Here is a 20,701-nt window from a genome sequence, read left to right as displayed (position 1 = left end):
CTCCACTAGGAGGCTCAGTGGCTCCACGATGAGGCTCGGTGGCTCCACTAGGAGGCTCAGTGGCTCCACTAGGAGGCTCAGTGGCTCCACGATGAGGCTCAGCGGCTCCACTAGGAGGCTCAGTGGCTCCACGATGAGGCTCAGTGGCTCCACTAGGAGGCTCAGTGGCTCCACGATGAGGCTCAGTGGCTCCACTAGGAGGCTCAGTGGCTCCACGATGAGGCTCGGTGGCTCCACTAGGAGGCTCAGTGGCTCCACGATGAGGCTCAGCGGCTCCACTAGGAGGCTCAGTGGCTCCACTAGGAGGCTCAGTGGCTCCACGATGAGGCTCTGGCTCCATGGTGAGGCTCACATTGGCTCCACGGTGAGGCTCACAGTGGCTCCACGATGAGGCTCAGTGGCTCCACGGTGAGGCTCAGTGGCTCCACGATGAGGCTCCGTGGCTCCACATTGAGGCTCAGTGGCTCCACTAGGAGGCTCAGTGGCTCCACGTTGAGGCTCACAGTGGCTCCACGATGAGGCTCAATGGCTCCACGGGGAGGCCTCGCGCTGGCTCCACTAGGAGGCTCACAGTGGCTCCACGATGAGGCTCAGTGGCTCCACGAGCCTTGCGGTGGCTCCACGATGAGGCTGTCTTACATCTCTCAGAATGCCTCCATGTGTATGCGACACCGATGTCTGCGTTTTCAGTTTCATTTATTTGGTGTAGCCCTGTGAGCCATTCGGCTCTTGAATCTGGTGCAACCGCAACAAACAAAAACATAAACAAGAAAACATCTTAAAGTGACTACGCGCGAACAGAAAAATTCAGGAAAAAACTTCAAAGTCTTCCAGAAAAAAAGCACCGTACACCAACGCTGTGTGCAAAAATCCCAGTGGGATGCAAGTCAAACAACAACAACAACAACCACGAGACAACTTAGATTAAGGCCATCACTCTTACTCCGTACTACAACAAACAAACATGGCCAAACCAAAAAACTTTTCGAAATCACCAAAATAAAACCGTAAGCAATGTAACAGTGATCATAGGAACTGACCGAGATTTCACAATAAACGACATGGCTTTCATATTTACCTTAGGATGGCTGGCTCCATGCGTCCCTGAAGCCGGCTCCATGTTGCCTTTAGGGTGGCTGGATGCTTCTGTGACTGTGGCTCCACGTTTCCCTGAGGGTGGGTTCCATGTACCGAAATTAGCACCGTATGTTTCTCGACTCGACTCCATTTCTTCTCATGAGCGTCAACTCCATGTCGGTCCTGAACTGGTTGTCCCAGAACCAGCACCATGCCTGTTCCAAGCAGGATCCAGGTGTCGCAAACCGGCTCCCATCTCTCTCCCAATCCCGATCCACCCCCATCTGCTCCCTTCGCCGGTTGGGATCGATCGGATCGCTAAAATACAGGCCAAACATTTTTTGTAATTATTTTGTGTTTCTCCTTAACATTCCTGCCTCTCCATTGATAAATCGTTGTTTACACACGCAGCTGCGTATTGACGCAGACTGCGGTAAATACAAGAAAACTGCCATTCCATCCTGCTGAACTTCCTAAACTAAATACAGTGCAGTATAAGGGAACACACCCAACATGTAGAAAAAGTTAACCGATGTTTTGGTAAAATTGCCCTTGGGGGATGAATGTAATGGTGCCCTGTATTCACCATGATGATTGTGTTTTGAAAGTTGGACCTTCGTAGTTACGTGTTTTTTACAGAAATATTAAGCTCGTTCCTATTTCTTCAGATTCCTATCACCCTGAATGCATCCGATTGATCGTTCGATCTTCGTTACTGTGCCCATTTATAACCCGTGCACCCATGTTGGCTAAATTGTTCCAGCGGTCCGGTGGCTCCGTCTCGTCAATGACGTCTCTCAATCACCGCACGGTGGGTCACGACACTTCTCTTGCCGCTTCTCTTTGCCCCTCGCCACTCGACTTGGAGAATTCCCTCGTCGTCGTTTCGCTTCTCCCCAAGTTATTGTAACTTTAATTCTATATTTGAAACTTTCGTGACTACAAGGATTCATATTCTTAGGTTTTTTCCGGTAAAGTCACGTAGGTAAAACATTAAAATTAATAAAAGTAAAATAAAATAAAAATCACAAGCTTCCGTCTTCAGGTGGAACCGTCACAGCCACGACAGCTGTATCAAGTAAATGAGAGATTGCAGGAGCTACCACTCCGTATATATAATGGTTGGAGAGGGGGGAAGGGCCAAGTACAGCACACTTTTGATTTATTGTAACTTTTTATTTTTACTTATTGTAACTTTGCTCGGTGTCGAGAAACGCGTTCTCTTCTAACCAATTTTGATCGGCGCGTTTTCTCTCTCGGCTGCTTTGGTGTTGTATTGGGCCTTTGTGCTCTCCCACTTTGCAAAATCAGCTTCGCTATTGAGTTCTACGTTGATGTCACCCAGCTCTATAAGCCACGACTTGAACTGTAAACTTTTTTTTATTTTATCAGGCAAGGCCCACTGAACTAGTGGCTTATCGCGGGAAAATGTATAGCGGCCAAGTACCCTCAGCGCATGTTTATTAATTTGGAGGGGAAAAACCGGAGGACCCGGAGAAAAATCCACGCAACCACAGGGAGAACACGCAAACTCCAAATATACAGCAAGCATCAGGGTCGGGTTCAAACCCACGACCTCCTGTACACCAGACGAGGTAGTTAACATCTCGCCATCATGGGCCCCCTTTAACATTTCCATTGCCTCCACAACCCTAACCTCACTGCCCAGTCACATGCTGCCCTGACACAAGTCTCATTTTATAATGGTTCTAACTTTTTGCAACTTAACGTTGCCCAAACTGAAGTCCTTGTTTTCTAAAAAAAAAACCACCCTTGGTCAAGATTGAACTTAATAATAAAGTGCAGCATACCAATATGCCAAACAAGACTTTTAATTATTCTACATTACCTTCTGTGACACATTGATCAGAAGCATAAACATTGATGACGGAAACGAAAACAAAAGCTAAAAAGTTTGCAGAGACGCGTGGAGAGCTACCTGCTCATAATTTCACTTGGAGACAGAATAAGACTTGGATCAGTGAGCATATGTAAATCAAGTGACATTGTTATACACTTTCGAGGAGTAAGTGGGCTTCAAGGGATGATGGCCAGTGGTCTGCAGAGTGGCAGCCAAAGGAGGCAGCATTTCTCCCTCTCCTTTGGCTGCCTGTCCTGTCCACTGCTGAGATGCAGCAATGATATCGGGGTCACGTGCGTGAGCTGGATTGGATCGTTGCATTGGGAGACCGTGAGAGGTGGTGCGACGACTTGAAGGAGGAGGCCTTCCTCCGTGATTGGATTGGCCATGGCTGATGATGAGCAAATATTTGTGCTTCTTAAACTCTGACATTTTACTCTGCAGGAACCTCATAGCTTCAACGTCCATCCCTGTCTCCCAGCTGCTGCCGATACCCTCACACACACCTGCTTGTTCCGCATGTTGAAGACTTCCCACTATTTTCCTGCACTGTGTAAATGTGTATTGTAACGGTTCGGAAGTACAGCGGCTTCCTTGAACGCGGCAGATGCGTTCCTGAAAAGTGCTCTGTGAAGCGAAAACAATTTCGCCGTGACATAAATAATGGCGCCGATAACATCGTGATAAAGTTTGGCAAGGTGCGACGTACGTGCACTCGGTAAGATGGCGGCGGGACAAATAACTGAGACTATGGTACGCCGCCGCGTACTGTATCATTCCGCGCGTATACCCAGAATTCCCATGCAGCTCAAGAGAGTAGTAGTAGTTCGTCGTCGGCCGCTCAGAAACCGCTTGATAACTGCTCGCGTTCCGGGTTGTGGGAAACGAGTTCCCGAACAGGAGAACCGCTTTATAGCGAAACCGCGTTTGTGCGAGCACGCGTTAAGCGAGGACTTGCCGTAGTGCGATTTTGTGGAAGATTTGTAAAATTTCCACCCATCCTAGCCTCTTGTGCGAATGGAAGACTGCAACACTGGTTTCTGGCTTCGTGAATCTCTCCGTACACATCTGTGAGTTTTACCCTCGTGTGTGTGTGGGTTTTATCTGGGTCCTCTCCTATCACATGCAAAACACTCCTTTTTATTTCTAAGAAGGCATTTGGCCAAGAACCACCGCCGTTGAAAAATGTTTTCCTGAAACTCGCGGAGGCTTTCTAGGATAAATGCATGACATAATTTCCACAAGGTCACCGACATGTGCGCAGGGTGAGTGTCAGTGTGCGAGTGTAAAAGTGTGTGTGTGTGTGCGCGCACGGTGGGCTATGCCTGTTTGTGGTTTTAATGGCTAATGCTCACCTGTGCAGGCCCGGTGCTTTGGCGTCAGGCTCCGAAGTGATTTTTTGCCACGCGAATTGTGCAGTCTATTTTAATGGCGTACAAATTGCACGAGCAGTTGGGTTATGCGCAAGCTTTTTTCTTTCTTCCAAGTAATTTATTCATACTCTGTAATTTGCCAAGTTGAACAACATTGCCGTTTTAGTAAACGTGAAACTGAACCAGTCGTTCGTTGCTGCTTGCTCCTCTTCAACTCGCAATAGACGGCGTGCTAAAGTATGGTCAAACCTCTGCCCCCATAAAAAATTGTTTAGAGCAACAAGCTGCTTGAAGATGGCACTCCTCTGCTTGTCTCATGGGGGTTGTCTGCGGCGAACCATGGGAGCGCACAATGCGGTGGTAAAACTTTATTGTTCTCTAAACTTCTTCAAAGAGTCTAACAATTTTGTCGCGCAATTATAAACTGAAAAAGCTTGGACACCTCGGCCAATCACAGTTGCACGCTGCGCCAGAATGAAATCACAGCTCTCTGGTTGTGATTGCGGGTTGTCTCCTGTGTTGTTTGGGCATTAAGTGGTGAGATGTTAACTGCCTCGCCTGGTATTCATGAGGTCGTGGGTTCGATCCCCCGACCCTGACGATGCGTCCTGTATATTTGGAGTTTGCGTGTCTCTCTCTCTCTACCTCTCATCATCATCACCATGGTGGCTAGGAGATGTTGGCTACCTTGCCTGGTGTACAGGAGGTCGTGGGTTCGATCCCGACCTTGACACCTGCTGCATGTCTCTCTCTCTCTCCCCGTGGTCACGTGGATTTTTCTTCGAGTCCGGTTTTTTCCCCTCCGCCTTTAGAATAAACGTGCATTTCTAGTATTTGACAGCTATAAATGTCCACGTAATAACCCACTAAACTGCGCTATCATTTGCGGCCAGGTCGTTTCTGAGAAAGAGAGCTATGTAGCTCGGTAGGCAATATCTGGTAACATTTCACTCCAAGTGCTGAAACCTTCCACGGGAACCAAATTGTCTTTAAAAAAATACTTCAACGTTCTAGTCGATCACACCGTGTCAGTGATGGGCTGTTTTTAACCATATTTCACCGCACCGATTAGTGCGGGTTTGTGTAGCTGGGGCACTCTGCACCGGTTCAGATATCGCGTGCTGCCTGATTGATGTGAGCTCAAGGCCAGGAATCGAGCTCAATGGTGTGTGGCAGCTTTCACAGCACAGTGTGCCAACCGCCACGTATATGCATGTTGAATTTCTTTTGCCGTACATAGCCAACCGTGTGAATCCGAAGGTGCGGGGCAAGGACAACAAACTGAACAGAGCCTACGCCAACACCACCACTCCCCCTGGGCACCGGCGCACGTGTGGGACGCCAACATCGGCACAAAACTGGAGCGGGTGCGGCTGGGGGTGGACTCAAGGGCACCCACCCAGCCACCCCACGCCACTGCCCTAACGAGGCTTGCTTGGTCGTCCTGCTCATTTTCCAGAGGGGCAAGGATTATCCCAAGCTGTGTGGTTTTTTTTTCCTAAATGGGGGTACCCCTTTACGTATGTACTGTATGTATGTAGAACTTCGTTTGCACCGTACGTAACCAGCATGGAGGTGGGGGGGGGATAAAACCTATACTCTTTTTGGTTCTTTTGGTAAAGTAACGTAGTTTCCATCATCAGGCGGCCACTTCACACAGTCCGTGCCTACTATAACGCCTGGCAAGGCTTGGCGATTACTCATCCAAGCGTTCACCAGGCTTCTAACCCTGCTGATGCTCCGAGATGCGACCGAAGTCTGTCCGTTCCCGGTGATTTTTCGAAGCGGCCGAACCTGCAGGGATAGTTGGCTTGTTTACTCCGTTCTATTTCGGTCACATTCCCTGCATATAACGACCGTGCGTTCTGTGTTTTGTTGTATAAATACAGAATATATATATTTCAACAAAGCAAGTTACAACCCTTCTGAAGGAGATGAACTAAAAAATTTTACATTTTGGGTCAAAGTATTTGCACGAACTAAAACTAGTGGTCTCTTGGCTCCACGTTTAAAATTTGTTGCGCCATCTGTTGGGAGGAAGCCGTCGCTCCCAAAAAACGACGTTCTTATTTATTGTGGCTTCCCCAATGACCGAATCGCCCTGAATCCACCCGATCTCTTGATCAAGCGGGGCTTGAGCCTGGGTAGCGCTTGAGTGGACCACCACCATGCACGTGAGAGTTTGTCGAAGGATGTGGTGGACAGCGGAGGGCAGTGAAACAATATCCAATGTATTGCGCGTTTATGCGCCCAACCTTCATGAGCCAGAATCGGACTATTTGTTTATACTGGAGGAGGAATCCGATGAGCCGTGAAGCTCTTTACTCACTGATGTCCAGTAGCGGCACGGGGGTCGGAACGTTGCAACTTAAAACAATACGAAAACACGATGGGAGTGCAGAGTATAGCAAAGGTAAACAAATCGGTAAAATCTATTTTACCAGGTAAAGCCCACCGAGCTACGAGCTTTTTCAGAAGCGACCTTGCCACAAATGATAGCGCAACGAAAGTGGCTTATCGCGTGGACATTTATCGCAGCAGTGGTGAAGCACAACGGACCCCCACAAGTCTCGCGGCGTGGGGAGGCCCTCGTCCAGCAGTGAATTGCGGGCCTGCACCTTCGATGCTCGTCCCAGAAAAGTCCGACCCACAAGTTGGAAGCGATACTCTAGCGGAGAAACGATCGTTGAAGCGCGCGATGTCATCACATTGTGGCGCTCTGGTCACGTGATAGCAGCGTGCTGCAGGACTTTTTAATAGCGTCACTGCAGTGATGTTACGAGCGAACGTACTCTTTAAAGTGTTTATATTCGGGACCTTTTTTTTGCCAGTATCAAAGTATGAAAAAATAAGAATAGGTTTTACCCTTTCTGGCAATAAAACGGGTGTTAAAATGTTCAAACGCCAAATAGATACCTTTTTTGCAAGGAATCAAGTTCGCATTAACCACACGTACTTGTGATGAATATGCAAACAAACATGCTCTGATAATGTGGGCATTCATCTTCTTGGTTCTTTCGGTAAAGTCACGTAGAAGGGAAATAATAAAATAATAAAAATAAAACATAATAAAATAAAAAAGTGTTTCATTTTATTATTTCCCTTCTACGTGACTTTACCGAAAGAACCAAGAAGATGAATCCCTGCAGTCACGAAAGCTTTAAATCGAAATGTGGGCATTGTCTTTGAAACTGATTGGCCTACACCAGAGAACGCCGAAAGGCGAACAGTTGAAAAAGGTTTCTGTTTGGTGTTTGAACATCTTGACGCCTGTTTTAATGTCAGAAAGGGTAAAGCCTATTCTTATTTCTCTCATACCCTGTTTTTATTGACTCTTTAAACGGTAGCTTGGCATGTATCTGACAGGCCCGCACACGCAGCCCAGATGGGCATCTCGTAGATAAGAGGCGTTTATTTGTTTCGGTTTCCGTTGTACAGGGACTCCTCGACTTACAAACTTTCGGAGATACGAACAAACCTGGTCCGTATGTCCATTTGCCTGTTCGAACCGAGAGTCGTAAGTTGAACCGCCGTGCAATAGATGGTGGCGGTGGCATCTGCAGAACATGAAGAACCAGTGGTATTTGCATGTACAGGAGATTATACAACTTTTAAAGCCATTCCCCGTGTTTAGTGTACTTGCCGTAGAACACGTTTAGAATCGACAGGAGTAAAGTTGGCACTTGGGAACAAATCGACTTGCAAACAGACCTGCAACCTAACTCGTTCGTAAGTAGAGGACTTCCCTGTATTATGTAAAATCCATCACAGCGGAAAAGTTGTTGGTTACCTGAAGGAGGCTTACTCAACAGAAACACGATCTTCCCCTTCCTTCCTCGGTGACCGCTAAACATCTCCTGTGAATGCAATATTGAAATTGACACTTTTGTGTGTAAAAAAAAAACAATCGGTTGCATTGAAATTCTAAGTTAGAGACTTGGGAACTAGTGTAGTAATGTGGTGTTTCGGAGTCTCCCACAATAAATTAATACGGAGCAGTTGGAACAGTCGTTAGTGCGCTGCGCTACCAATCTGGTCACCCGAGTTTGCTTCCCGGCTATGCATAAACTAAAAGTCTTTATTTTAGCAGGTACGGCCCACTGAGCTACGTAACTATTTTTCAGAAGAGACCTGCCTATCACAAATGATAGCTCAACAAAGTGGCTTATCACGTGGAACGTTTGTAGCAGCCAAATACCCTAAAATGCACGTCGATTAAAAATGTGGAGGGGAAAAAATGGAAAATTTGGTAAAAAAAATTCACATGACCACGGGGAGAGAGAGACGTGTAAACTCCAAATATACAGGTGCCAGGGTCGGGATCGAACCTATGACCTCCTGCGTACCAGGCGAGGTAGTTGGCATCTCGCCCCTGCGGCTCTCCTCGGTGATATCCGAACCGGATCTGTGCCTCGGCTCGATTCGTCTCTTTTCCATTGACCAGCATGGTGAGGCGTGGTTACACAAACCCATAACCGATACACCGCCTTGACAAAATCGTCTGCGAGTTAAAACCAAGATTGGCACACGTTTCGATTTAAAGCTTTCGTGACTGCAGGGATTCATCTTCTTGGTTCTTTCGGTAAAGTCACGTGACTTTACCGAAAGAACCAAGAAGATTGGCACACGTCTTCTTACATATGGATTAATAGCAGCAGATTAAAGATGTAATTTTAGATGTTGCATACCTATCAAACCCATTATCAGTGCCAATTCAGACCTTATTGGTCCCCCCTTGCCCTTTATAGATCTCAACGTTCATCCTACAAATTCCCATCACAAGGGAGAAACACGAAAAATGTAACTTTAAAAAAAATTCAATTTCCCTGTACAAGAATACGGTGTGATGTTGTTATCCGCTCAATTATCTGTTGAGAAGCGGCGTGGATCTCGTCCGTTCCTCCTTTTTAAATCCTTTATATTAAGTTCGCGTGCTTGCTTGCTTGCTTAGGACTGTGCAAATCTTTCGGATCGTTTTTTAACCCACTTCCCATGATCCAATCGAGCTGACATTTTCCACACAGACTCGTTGTGCCAGACAATTATTGTTCGAAAGAAAATTCCCAAAATTTTACACTTTTTAGGCAAAAAAAAATTATTTTACATATATTCAAATAGAACGCATTCATGGCTTTGGCTGAACGTCAGAGTGTAAGAGCCCACAGCGTAACCCCTCCACAGGCCGTGGTGGAGTAGCGCAGTTGGTAGCGCCCTCGCTTCCCATGCCAAAGGTCGCGGGATCGATCCCCGCGTCCTCCACAGGCGAATATATTTTTTAAATCCTTTATATTAAGTTCGCTGCCACGCATATAAAGGATTTATAGTGAAAAACTTTGTTTTTACGGGTTATACTTATTAAATCCTTTATATTAAGTTCACTTGCTTGCTTGCTTACGACCGTGCAAATCTTTAGGTCGTTTTTTAACCCACTTCCCGTGATCCAATCGAGCTGACATTTTCCACACAGACTCGTTGTGCGTGACAATTAATTTTCGTGAAAAAAAATTCCAAAATTTTACACTGTTTAGGGAATTTTTTAAAAATATTTAATTACCAATTGCTTAATGCTGGCAGACAATCATCTGACCCATAGGTGGCAGCCATCTCAAGCCAGAGGACGAGAGGACTCTAGCCGCCACGCATATAAAGGATTTATAGTGAAAAACTTTGTTTTTACGGGTTAATTTTTAAAGGCGTGAAGACTGCAGTAGCGGTGGAGCGTTTGCGATGCGGTCCATGATTTGGGATTCGTGGCCACACTTTAGTCGCAGACCACCGAATCTTCGACGCGCCATTTGTGGCATCGGGGTGGCCGCATCAGCCACGTGGCCCGGTTCCGATTCGGTCGATGTTTCGACCATTGGCGGCGTGGAAGGTTAAAACCGGGAGGTTCGATGGTAGGTTCCTGTACGAGATGTTTATTTAATATTATTGGCTCACTGAAGTAATGGGGAGCACTTTGACCTCTGACATGACGCTGCTGCAACGGTTGCTCTTTGACCCCCCCCCCCCCCTCCCCGTGTTAGTGCGTTGACACACACACACACACGTCTGAAATGAGTGTTGTGGCTTTTTTTGTGTCTGTCTCTGCGTTCAGATTATTTTGCTGGAACAAAGCGGCGGCCATGTTGTGGAGGGCGCTGCACAGGTATTACCCGTACGCCCTGCCGGGGGTGGCGGCAGTGGCGGCGTGGGCCTGGTACTCCTGGAGGAGGAAGGCGGCGTGCAAGGCCACGAGCACGGGAAACTCCACCAAGAGGACTCGGCTCGTGTGACGGCGTCGCGGCCAACGCGGATTCCTCCCGTGCGTGCGCAAACCCCGACGACGAGCTCAACGTCTGCGCCGCACCGGACTGTCGACCCGCTCGAGCCTCGTGAATATCCTGACACGTGCCCTCCCGGATCGGCCGGCTGCCCGTCGGCCGAGGCGTGCGTCGGCCCGTCCGTTGGCGACGCGGATGGAGTCTTGTCGGACGCTACATTCGGCGCCGCCGTTTTTCCGGACAAACGCGACGGGCTCGCGTGTGGAGCGCGAGAAGCGACGGCGTCTCCCGGTGAAACGGCGGAGGTCCCGGTCGCGGCACGTGCGGCTCCCGAATTGTCGGCGTGTGCACGCGAGAGTCTCCCTGAACGTGAAACGCTCGTCGAACGTCCCGAAGATAATTTGTGCGATGCGCGGCCTTCGAGCGATGCGCACGACACGCCGAGTTTGCTCGCCGCGTCGTCGAACGGAAACCTCTTGGCCGAGCCACTTGCAGCCCCGCATTCGACGAGCGAGCACGAGACCTTCGCCACGGCAGACACGTCGGACGTTTCATCCGCTGCCGACTCCATCAGCCCCCTGTCGGCCGGTGCGTCCGCGGACAGGTCCAAAATGGACATCGGCGATGCCCCTGGTCGAGTCAACAATTTGGGTGCGTTGTTAACCAACGAGCGTAAGGATTTGTCGAGTTCCGATTTAAGCAATGGTCCGGATGCAATTGAAAGTGTTCCTAAAGCAGCGGCCGTCAACAACCAATCGCCTGGAGATGCAGGAGATGCGTCGACGTCGACAAATGCGAGCGGTGCCAAACGCGACGTAATCGCAGACGCACCAAGAACCTCGGAGCCTGCGCGGACGCACGGTTCACCGCGAGTCGGCGCCGCGGACGGCACCGTCGCCGCCAATGCTGGCAGACCCAGCGCTGTGGCGACCATCTGCAGTCCTGATGTCCCGTCGTCAATTGTTAAAGCGCCTCGCACCACGTTGGTCAGCCGCGACGTGGGCGAATCGGCACGAACGCTCGAACGGTCGGAGTTGCGTTGCCAGAACGGCGAGGAGTGTGAAGCGAAGGGCGCCGCTACGGAGGGCGCGGCATCCACCAACGGGTCGAAGACGTCCGCCGGAAAAATGTTGCGCGAGCGTAATGTTTCTGACGGCGTGCTCTCAGACGAAGGGGTTGGCGGTGGGGCAGCGTTGGGCAAAGCGGGCCGCGTGGCGACGGGCGGCTGCGACGATGGAAAGGCGCCCAAGGGCGAGGCTCTGGAGCGCGTCGGAAGTTGCGAAGTCGGCGACGAGGGACGGGCCAACGATTGCGGCGAGCGCTACGATCCCGAAGGCAGCGACAAAGTGGACCCCTTGTGTCTGAAGATGGAAATGGGAGGGAAAATCTCGAGAGAGAATTACCTCGGTGGATCTGGAAAGGATGGTAAAAATGACGAGCGTTTTATTCAGGAAGCTGAGCCTCTTGATTTGAAGGATACGAAAGCGGTCCGCTGTTCTCCTCCGCTTGAAACGGCGAGTCGCTCGAATGATTCGCAGCCGACTCCAGGGACGAATTCGGTGGCGGTGGCTGGAGGCGTCAAATGTGATTTGGAAATCTCCGGCAGCGTCGAGAGGAAGGCGAAGGTTCCAGTCTCGTGCCACGAAGAAGCGGAGAGTTCGCCTCCGGACAAAGCCACCCGCGCCGAGGAGGTGCGGCACAACGGCGGCGACGCCGCGGACTGCAAGGCGCTCGAGGAGCGGTTCGCTTCGGGTTTTGTGGAAAAACTCATTCGGGATGTGAGGGTGTCTTTCGCGAACGTGCGCTTGGAAGGGGACGACGAGTCGGAGAATCGGCCGGTCCTGAGCAGCAGGTTATCGGCGGAGGCGGCCCCCTTCACGCCCACGTCGGCGGAAGCCACGACAAACGAAGATGCGCTCCGCGGAGAGGTAGAGTCTCCCCCGGTCCACACCGCAAACGAGGGGCGGCGTGCTCGTGACCGCGAGCCGGCCACCGGCGCTTCGCCGAGCGACGCGAAGGGGAGCGACGACGAGAAGGCGGCGGAGTCGCCGTCGCTTGTGAAGAGCAATCTTTCGGCGGAAGCCGCCCCGTTCACGCCAACCCTGGTGGAGAATCTCCCTGCGGATAAACGTCCTGTTGGAGAGGAATCATCGGAGGGAGAGGCGACGTCCAAGAATGCCTGGTCCGTCGACGACTTGTGGAAAGGTCTTAATTTTGGGGTGAATATGAAGGAACTAGAACACTCGCCGAACAAAGGAAAGTCGGGTTCAAAGTTTTTCCCGTTGTCTTGTCCCGAAGGCAAGTGGCTCATGAAGGACAGAACCGCCGAGAAGTCTCCGAAAAGGAAAGCGGCGAAGGTAGCGGTGGAATTTCTCGATAAAAACCCCACCGGCGGTGGTCACGCGCCGCCAGCTTTACCGGTGGACGTCTGTACGAGGGGTGACCCTAAAGAAACCGCGGTCGACGCAGAGGAGAACATGACCAATGGATTGAGCACGAGTTCGGAGAACAGCGAGTCAACATTGACGCTCGATGGTGACTCTTCACTCGGTGAGAAGTCAATTTTTTTTTAGCTCTTTGTGATGGTTGATGTTCACTCGCCTGGTTGAATGCACGATCGTTGTGAATAATGAACCGCGGGTTCTGTACCGTTTAGACGGCCCGCGGACGTCGGCTAACGACGGCAAAATTTCTCTGCACACTTTTTCGTTTGTTATTGATGAATTCTCAGCAAGGAAAATGTAATGAACATGGGAATGTTGATGCAGTGCTGTTTTTAAGAACGGCCGTTAATCTTAACGCTTAATCATCGTCGGCACCCATGATGCTAGATGGACGAACTTCCTGAAGCTACCGCAGCCTCGCAACGTTTCCTATCATTGGAGTTGGTAGTTGGCAATTCGCTTTTTCTCTTTTCATTGACGACCCTGAGGCTGTGGAGGAAATTCCGCATTTCTCTGGTAGGGCTGGGGGCCCAATCTCTCTCCGTACGAGTAGCACTTTTATCAACCTCACTTGGGATCGATATAAATCAAAGGCAGCCGTCCTCCCGACGTGCAGTTTGTTCCCTCTATAACGCCGCGTGTTGTCTTCATGACGCGAATTGAATTTGACGCGATGAATGTTTTGGGGAACACTTTTTATAAAGCGGATGCGAATTGGATACGACGCGGTCGAGTGAACGGGACTAACGTCGCGCCAGTCGGATTAAGCGGTCGCACGGCGGCCTCGGCATAGCATCGCACGAGGCGGGATGCTGTTGGATGCTTCTAGATGCCACCCACGCGTGCCTCAGCCTCTGTTCAGCCCGCGTACGCATCCAGCGCGTTATCGCGGATTGCGCTTTACCCTACGTGATATATGATTTATTATAACGCGATTTTGCCATAACACAACTATTGCGTTTTATAGGAGAACGCGACTGTACGTTCGACACGTGATCATGTCCCTTTTTGTCTTCCACGTTGCACCTCTTCCCGTGCGACATGCAGATTTTTACGGAGAAGCTGTGAGCGATGGCAGCTGCCCGTGTGCCACTGGTTCCGGTGACGACAGTGAAATGGTGATCTGGGAGTTCCACGTGTCAAAGGTGAGCGGGCACCTTTGAAGGCTCGCGCGAGGGTGTTGTGGGCCAGGACCACGCCCGGTCGCCTTTGTCTCCCCAGTGCTTGTCGTCATCAATTAAGCTTATTTGTGATGACAGTATTGTTGAATGCAACTTAATTTTGTAGTCGTGTTATCCTTCCGGGGAAGTGTGGATGGCGTGTTGTACTGCTTTCTGAACCCCCGCCCGCTCCCGGAGTTCGATTCCAGGCCACGGCGAACGTCGTCGGCGAGTGACGTCTTAACCCTCTCCCGTTCCGTGATGTCTTAACCGTTGCCCTGTTCTGAGACGTCTGCAAGTCCCGGGGGTGGTGGGGGTCGGTGTCCCATTTTCGCCGCCGAATTTCGGAACGTGTGGGTGGCTCGCCTCGCCGTTTATTATTATTTTTAGGCGGGCCCAGTAGCGCCACGCTGTTTTTTTAAAAACATTGAACTCGCTGCTGACAACCGAAGCGACACGCATGACGCACTCTACGATAGCTGGCGTCAGACTGCCGCACGCACTCGCGAGCACAGCCTTTCACTCCCGATTCCCCTTTTTAACAAATCTGCACTCGCCAAGTCGGATGAAGTTGTGCGCCAACAGCCCTCGTGACCGACGCGGTGACGGTGGGGGGGGGGGGATGAGACACGTTCACTCGGATAGGCGGAGTCCCAACTACAGCAGCCCCAAGTCTCCCGCGCATCTCCCAGGCAATTCCCCCCCTTCCCGTACTTTCTCGCTGGCTCTAGACGCTCGCTCCACCGGCAGACTCCACTGGCGGACTCCACCGTCTTCTTCCGTCATCTGGCCCCACGCTCCTGTTCTCGATCATTCCCGTCGCCACCAGTCCCTTCGTACTGCAAGCTGGGCACCCCTTTCATTACCTCCCGTGGCCACTAGCCCATTCGCACTGTAGGCTGACTCCCCTGTCACTACAGTAAAACCTTTGATTGCGAGCATAATTCGTTGTGGAAACGTGTTTGTAATCCAAAGCACTCGTATATCAGTTGTGATCACGTCACTGCTCGGCAGACAAAGCGTATACACGTACTACTCGTATTGCAAGACCTCGCTCGTTTATCAAATTATATTTATTTAAAAATTTTGCTCGTCTTGCAAAACACTCGCAGACCAAGTTACTCGCAATCCAAGGTTGTACTGTACATATATATGCTTGCTCCTAAATGATTTTAGCAGAGCTTTCCGTGGATTCACTCTGCACATGGGCCGGTCGGAAATTGTACAGAGGAGACGTTGGCACGTGTTGCTTGCGTTGTACCATTCCTTACCGGCGTGTGATGATTTATGTTTGCGTGCTCAAAGTGGAATTTGGTGCTTTGACGGTGTTAAGCTTTCCAGCTTGAGCCATGTGGTTTTTTTATTCTGTGGGTGACAACTTCCTTTGTGTGCCTCGTTGTGCTGCCCTAAACCCAATCGAGAACCAAAGTTAATGCGATAGATTTTGTTGTGTGCGGTCATTGGTAACAGGCTGAGTGAGCGAGCAACACATTTAACTTGACAATTGAGAACCGAGTTTTTTTTACTTTAATGAAAGTAAATGAGTTTAGGTTAGAGCCCTTCTTGTTGATCCACGCTGTGTCGGTCACGGGGGGGTTGTTTGACCGTACTTCACCACGCTGGTCAGCGTGAGTTCTACTGAAATCTGTGCCAGGACCGATATATATTTTTTTGGTTGCCACTTCTCCACTGCTATTGGCAGTTACCGGGAATCGAACTCGTGTTCCCAGGTTCCGTAGTGCAGCGTGCTAACCACTGTTGCCCCATGTTCTAGTCGAGGTCCCTCTCTACGAGCCGTGTGGCATGAGCTAGTAATTGCGGGGCTGCCCCTTCACTCACAACTCCTGCGTTGCCTCCTTGCAGATTTTGGTTGGCCGCCTCATCGGCAAGCAGGGAAAGTTCATCAACTATCTGAAGGAGGGCTCCGGAGCGAAGATCTACATCATACAACTGTCCTTCACGGCTGATTTTCAGGTCGTCCATATAGAAGGTAGGTGTCGATTGTTCTGTCCGTCTGGACGCGCTGAATTGTTGGGACTTCCATGGTACACGGTAACGGAACGGACTGGATCTGATTTTTTTTTTATCGGATCCTATTTCCACCCGGTCGCAGCCATCTATCCCTTTTTTTTTAAGGGAGATGCAATCCACAATACAAATGTCCCTTGTGTTGTAGATCTGTACGTACACAGGCTGTGTGTCCTGGCTGTTCTGATACAAGTTTGAAGCTTTACTCTGATTTTTTTTTTTAATCATCGGAAGTGTCGCTGCAATGAACTTGTAATGGTGCTCGTACCATGAAGATGCAATTATAACCTACTCATGCCTTCCAACTAAGGTAAAGCATGAACTATAATAGTACCTTCTCTGGCAATAAAACAGGTGTTAAGATGTTCAAACGCCAGAGACAAAGGCTGACTCTGGTGTAGGCCAATCCGTTTCAAAGACAATGCCCATCTATTATCAGAGCATGATTTGTTTGCAAGTTCACCACAAGTACGTGCGGTTGATGCAGACTTGATTCCTTGCAAGAGGTTTCTATTTGGTGCTTGAATGGCACACGCGTGGGTATAAAGGGGGATGTGTGGCAAGCACCATGTCAGGCCGCCACCATTCGCAAGTAATTTGGCAAAAACATTTTGGCCCCGGTACACAACACGGTCTTACACTTCTTTTGGATACTACCCTGGGGCATCTTAATGTCCACTGAGCATCCGACGGTGCGCATATTTTTACGGTTGATGCACCCCGCGGTGTTCATTAACCAGGCCGGCCACGGGGATTGAACGGCAGAAGCCTCTGCAACGAGCAGCTCGCGCGCTCACCTCCTCGGCCTCGTCACCTCCCCCGCAAGTAACTTAGAAAGTCACCTTGAGCATGGCCCCTCCGTTAGCCACACTCGGGGGGCGCGAGTTCTGTTCGCTTTGCAGATGGTGTTCGTTGCACGCCAGACGAAGATTGGTCGCCGCATCGCGCGCGCTTTCACCGCGAGCTACTCCGGCCGTCTGGAACGCTCTTCCTTCCGATATATTAGGAAGCCACTGAAGCCGTGCACTTTAAAAAATCATCGTCTAGATTGAACACTGCGGTGGCCGCTTGTTTTGTGTTTTAGTTTGTTGTTCTTCCGCCACACTTGCCGATTTAGGACTGTTGGCTAACGCACAGCACACAATAATTTCGGCGTACATGCGATCAAATGACAATTTTTCCTTCACACAGTTGGAATGAAGCGTAATGATGCGACAAAACGAAACTGAATCGTGATGGGTCTTGTACGTGTCGTCTTTGGGGTGACTGTGCCGGGACGACTGGCTCGCACACTCGAAAAACCCGAATTAATAACGGGTAGTGGCCCTGATTTGAGCCCAGGATTTGACCGGTGTTTGAGCGACGTGACACCGCATTAGGACCCTGAGCCACTTGGCCACCTAGCGCAACTTTGATTTTATTAATAGGTTTGGGATGGCCCGAGTAGCCGCGGGGTGTATCTCCATCTCGGCCTGCCCAATCATATGTTGATCAGTTGGCAGCCAGTATGGCATTCCGCTACAGTAGTCGGATGGATAAATAAGCACCTGTGAGCTGTCGTGTACGTACACGTTTGTTACAGGCCTGTAATGCAGAGTCTCGATACAGGAATGTATGTTTTACATTGTTGTACATTTCCCTGCTTGTTATAGTGGCTGCGGGGATCACTTGAACGTAATTATGTACAACGTGTAAGAGTTTAAAAGTAATCGATTCTCGCGCACGAATCGAATTTGCGAGTCGACGCATCGTTTACTCCGCCGATGGTTTGCGTTTTGCACTTCATAAGAATCGTGATTTTGTTCGTGAAAGGTCACCATTGTTGTACGGGCAGGGCATCGCAGAGCGCTTTGCACGTGATAAGAACCTCGCGTCAAACTCCCCTCTCAAACACTTTAAAGTCCCCCCCCCCCGGCTGTTTTCCTGTGGGCGCCATGTGACCCAGCACCGGTTCGTGTCTACGACGTTGCTGCGTGTAATCCCGACAGAGTAAGTTGCGGATCCGTCTTTTTATCGAAATTTCCCAAATTTGGACCACGACTCTGGCGCACAATGGCCTGCCCATTTCGCGTGACGTCCCTGTGATTGTTGATGTCCGCTGCGAAGCGGACCGGCGGGCGTATATGTTATGGTTCATCGGGGCAGCCAGTTGCTTGCGTGTACCTCCCGTTGAAACTGGTTTCGCGCTGTACATAGCCAACCGTGCTCAACGGTTGGCTACCCACGGACGTTCGTGTGGCCGTCCTGCAACGAGGGGCGAACGTGCCGCTGCTGGGCCGTGTCAGACGTTGCAAACCCCCCCACTTTCGTTTGGCAGGGACGGACAAGCAAGTGGACGCCGCGCTGAAGCTCATCCGCAAGAAGTTTAAGAACTTGAACATGAAAAACATCGCGGCCCCCGTGCTGCCGCCGATCGGCCATGTTGTCGTGCCCGTGGCACCGGTAAAGATGCCCCACACACCACGGCCTCCGTACTGACTCAGACACTCCGCTGCACTTTCATTCGGTTGCAGTGAAACTCCCTCTTTGTCCGCCTTCGCGGTGGAGAGACGTTAACTACCTCGCCTGGTATACAGGAGGTCATGGGGTTCGATCCCGACCCTGACGGCTGCTGTAATATGTGGAGTTTGCGAGTACGCATTCAGAAACATGCGTTTCCACTATTTTGGCTGCTATAAATTTCCACTTCATAAGCCACTTGGTTGAGCTTTCATTTGTGGCCAGGTATCGTCTGCAAAAGAACTACGTAGCTCAGTGGGCCTTACCTGGTATTAAAAAAATATTTATATTAGTTAATACCCACTTTGTCTATTATCCTCCCAAAAAAAACAACGCTCACAGCGGAGAGGGAGATGGAATGACACGAGGCCCCCTTTCTCTCTCGCGTGCCCTTTTTTCCATCCTCCCCAGGTGCCCATCCCTCAGGGCATTTCGGTGGACGTGACGGTGCCGTGGTTCGACGCGTACGGGAACCTGTTCCTGCAGCAGTACACGCACCCCACGTTCCACGCGCTCGACTCGCTGGACCAGGCCCTCAACGCCTGCTACTCGCAGCCCAACCTGCTGACGCTGCCTCCTCTCACCGGTGCGTGCTCTTTGCTTTCATTAGGAACACGCGGCTGCTTGAGTTGGGACCACCCAAGAGTTGACGATTTGCCTGCTGTGTAAAAAAAAACACGGGAACTTTATGCCAGTGTGTAGTGCGTTTTATGGAAGTCGGAGACGGACCTTGGAGGCGACACTTTATTCAATACACATACTTGGCAGTACAGCCATGACTCACTCAGGGCAACGGCCATTATAACCACTGCCTGGGGAGGTACTGGCTCCGGGCTAACGTGCTCTAACACGGGACTACGGCTCTGGGTCCTCCGGCTACGGGTGCCTCGGGGAGGCGACTCTAACCCTACCTAGCCAGGGTGCGGGTTCCGACCACTGGCCCACTCGGACCCGGCCCTCACAAGGACGTCGGGCCCGGGGGTTCCCAGGGTCTCATCACTGAGCCACGCAAAGTCCCGGCCCTTACAAGGGCAGCATGGCTAGGGGTCCCAGGGTACTGGCTAGCCGGTCTTCTGGCTTCTCTCTTGGACTGGCCCCGGACCCTTCACGGGGTCCGGCTTTTATAGCCAGCACCGGTGCGTCAGCCCTGGCTCCGCCCACTTTCTAGAGAGTTCTAGAGGGGGCTCCGGGGGATCCCAGGATACCCTGTAGCCTCCTGATTCTGGGCTAGGGGTATATAACAACTGCCCCTGCTGGACCCTGACTGCCCCTGCAGGTAAGTGTACACAGCCCATCGACATCGCTCCACCAGTATCAAAGCATGACAAAATAAGACGAGGTTTTAACCTTTCTGGCAGTAAGACAAACAGATGTTTGAACATCTTAACACCATATTCTTGGTTCTTTCGGTAAAGTCACGTAGAAGGGAAATAATAAAATAATACAAATATAACGTCGTGAGAATTTTAATTGTTTTATATGTGTATTATTTGATTATTTCCCTTCTACGTGACTTTACCAAAATAACCAAGAATATGAATCCCTGCAGTCATGAAAGCTTTAAATCAAAATCTTAACACCAGTTTTATTGCCAGAACAGGGTAAAACCTATCATTTTTTTCATGCTTGCTGTGGTTTTTTAGCGTTAATTTATGTTAAGGTGGTGTCTACGAAGGTTTGTGCGTCGTTACGTTTTTGTTTTTTTGTAGCCTCAAAAGATTTTTCTCATTGGCTCTTTTTTTGCGCAGGCGCATTCGTAAATTGCTTGCGTTGAGCCATGGATTAACTTAAATTAATGCGTGCCCCCCCCCCCCGCACCTTGATAGTCTACGTTTTCTGTGCTTTTGCGACGTCTGTTCCGCACTTTGTTATTTGGGATATAAAATCGTGTCGCTCCCCTGCTGGGAGCTTCTGCGACAAAAAAAAATTCCAAACATCGTGCGCTTACATCCACAAAAACCCCAAGCGCACAGCACGAAGAACCTATGTGGTAATT

General features: G+C 50.3%; 1 protein-coding gene across 1 annotated transcript in view; it reads left to right on the top strand.

The window, feature by feature from the left end:
- Nucleotides 1-20,701, top strand: part of AKAP1 (A-kinase anchoring protein 1) — a 39,992-nt gene that overhangs the window by 4,185 nt on the left and 15,106 nt on the right. The window contains exons 2-6 of the mRNA XM_061562101.1: nucleotides 10,409-13,124; nucleotides 14,066-14,163; nucleotides 16,042-16,168; nucleotides 18,524-18,648; nucleotides 19,117-19,291. Coding sequence (XP_061418085.1) covers nucleotides 11,186-13,124; nucleotides 14,066-14,163; nucleotides 16,042-16,168; nucleotides 18,524-18,648; nucleotides 19,117-19,291 — 2,464 coding nt within the window. The 5' untranslated portion in view covers nucleotides 10,409-11,185. The remainder of the gene's footprint in view (nucleotides 1-10,408; nucleotides 13,125-14,065; nucleotides 14,164-16,041; nucleotides 16,169-18,523; nucleotides 18,649-19,116; nucleotides 19,292-20,701) is intronic.

This window comes from Lethenteron reissneri, chromosome 28 (genome assembly GCF_015708825.2).
Source record: "Lethenteron reissneri isolate LAM-NWPU_2019-01 chromosome 28, ASM1570882v1, whole genome shotgun sequence".
Taxonomy (NCBI): domain Eukaryota; kingdom Metazoa; phylum Chordata; class Hyperoartia; order Petromyzontiformes; family Petromyzontidae; genus Lethenteron; species Lethenteron reissneri.
This window is presented reverse-complemented; position numbering and strand designations above follow the sequence as displayed.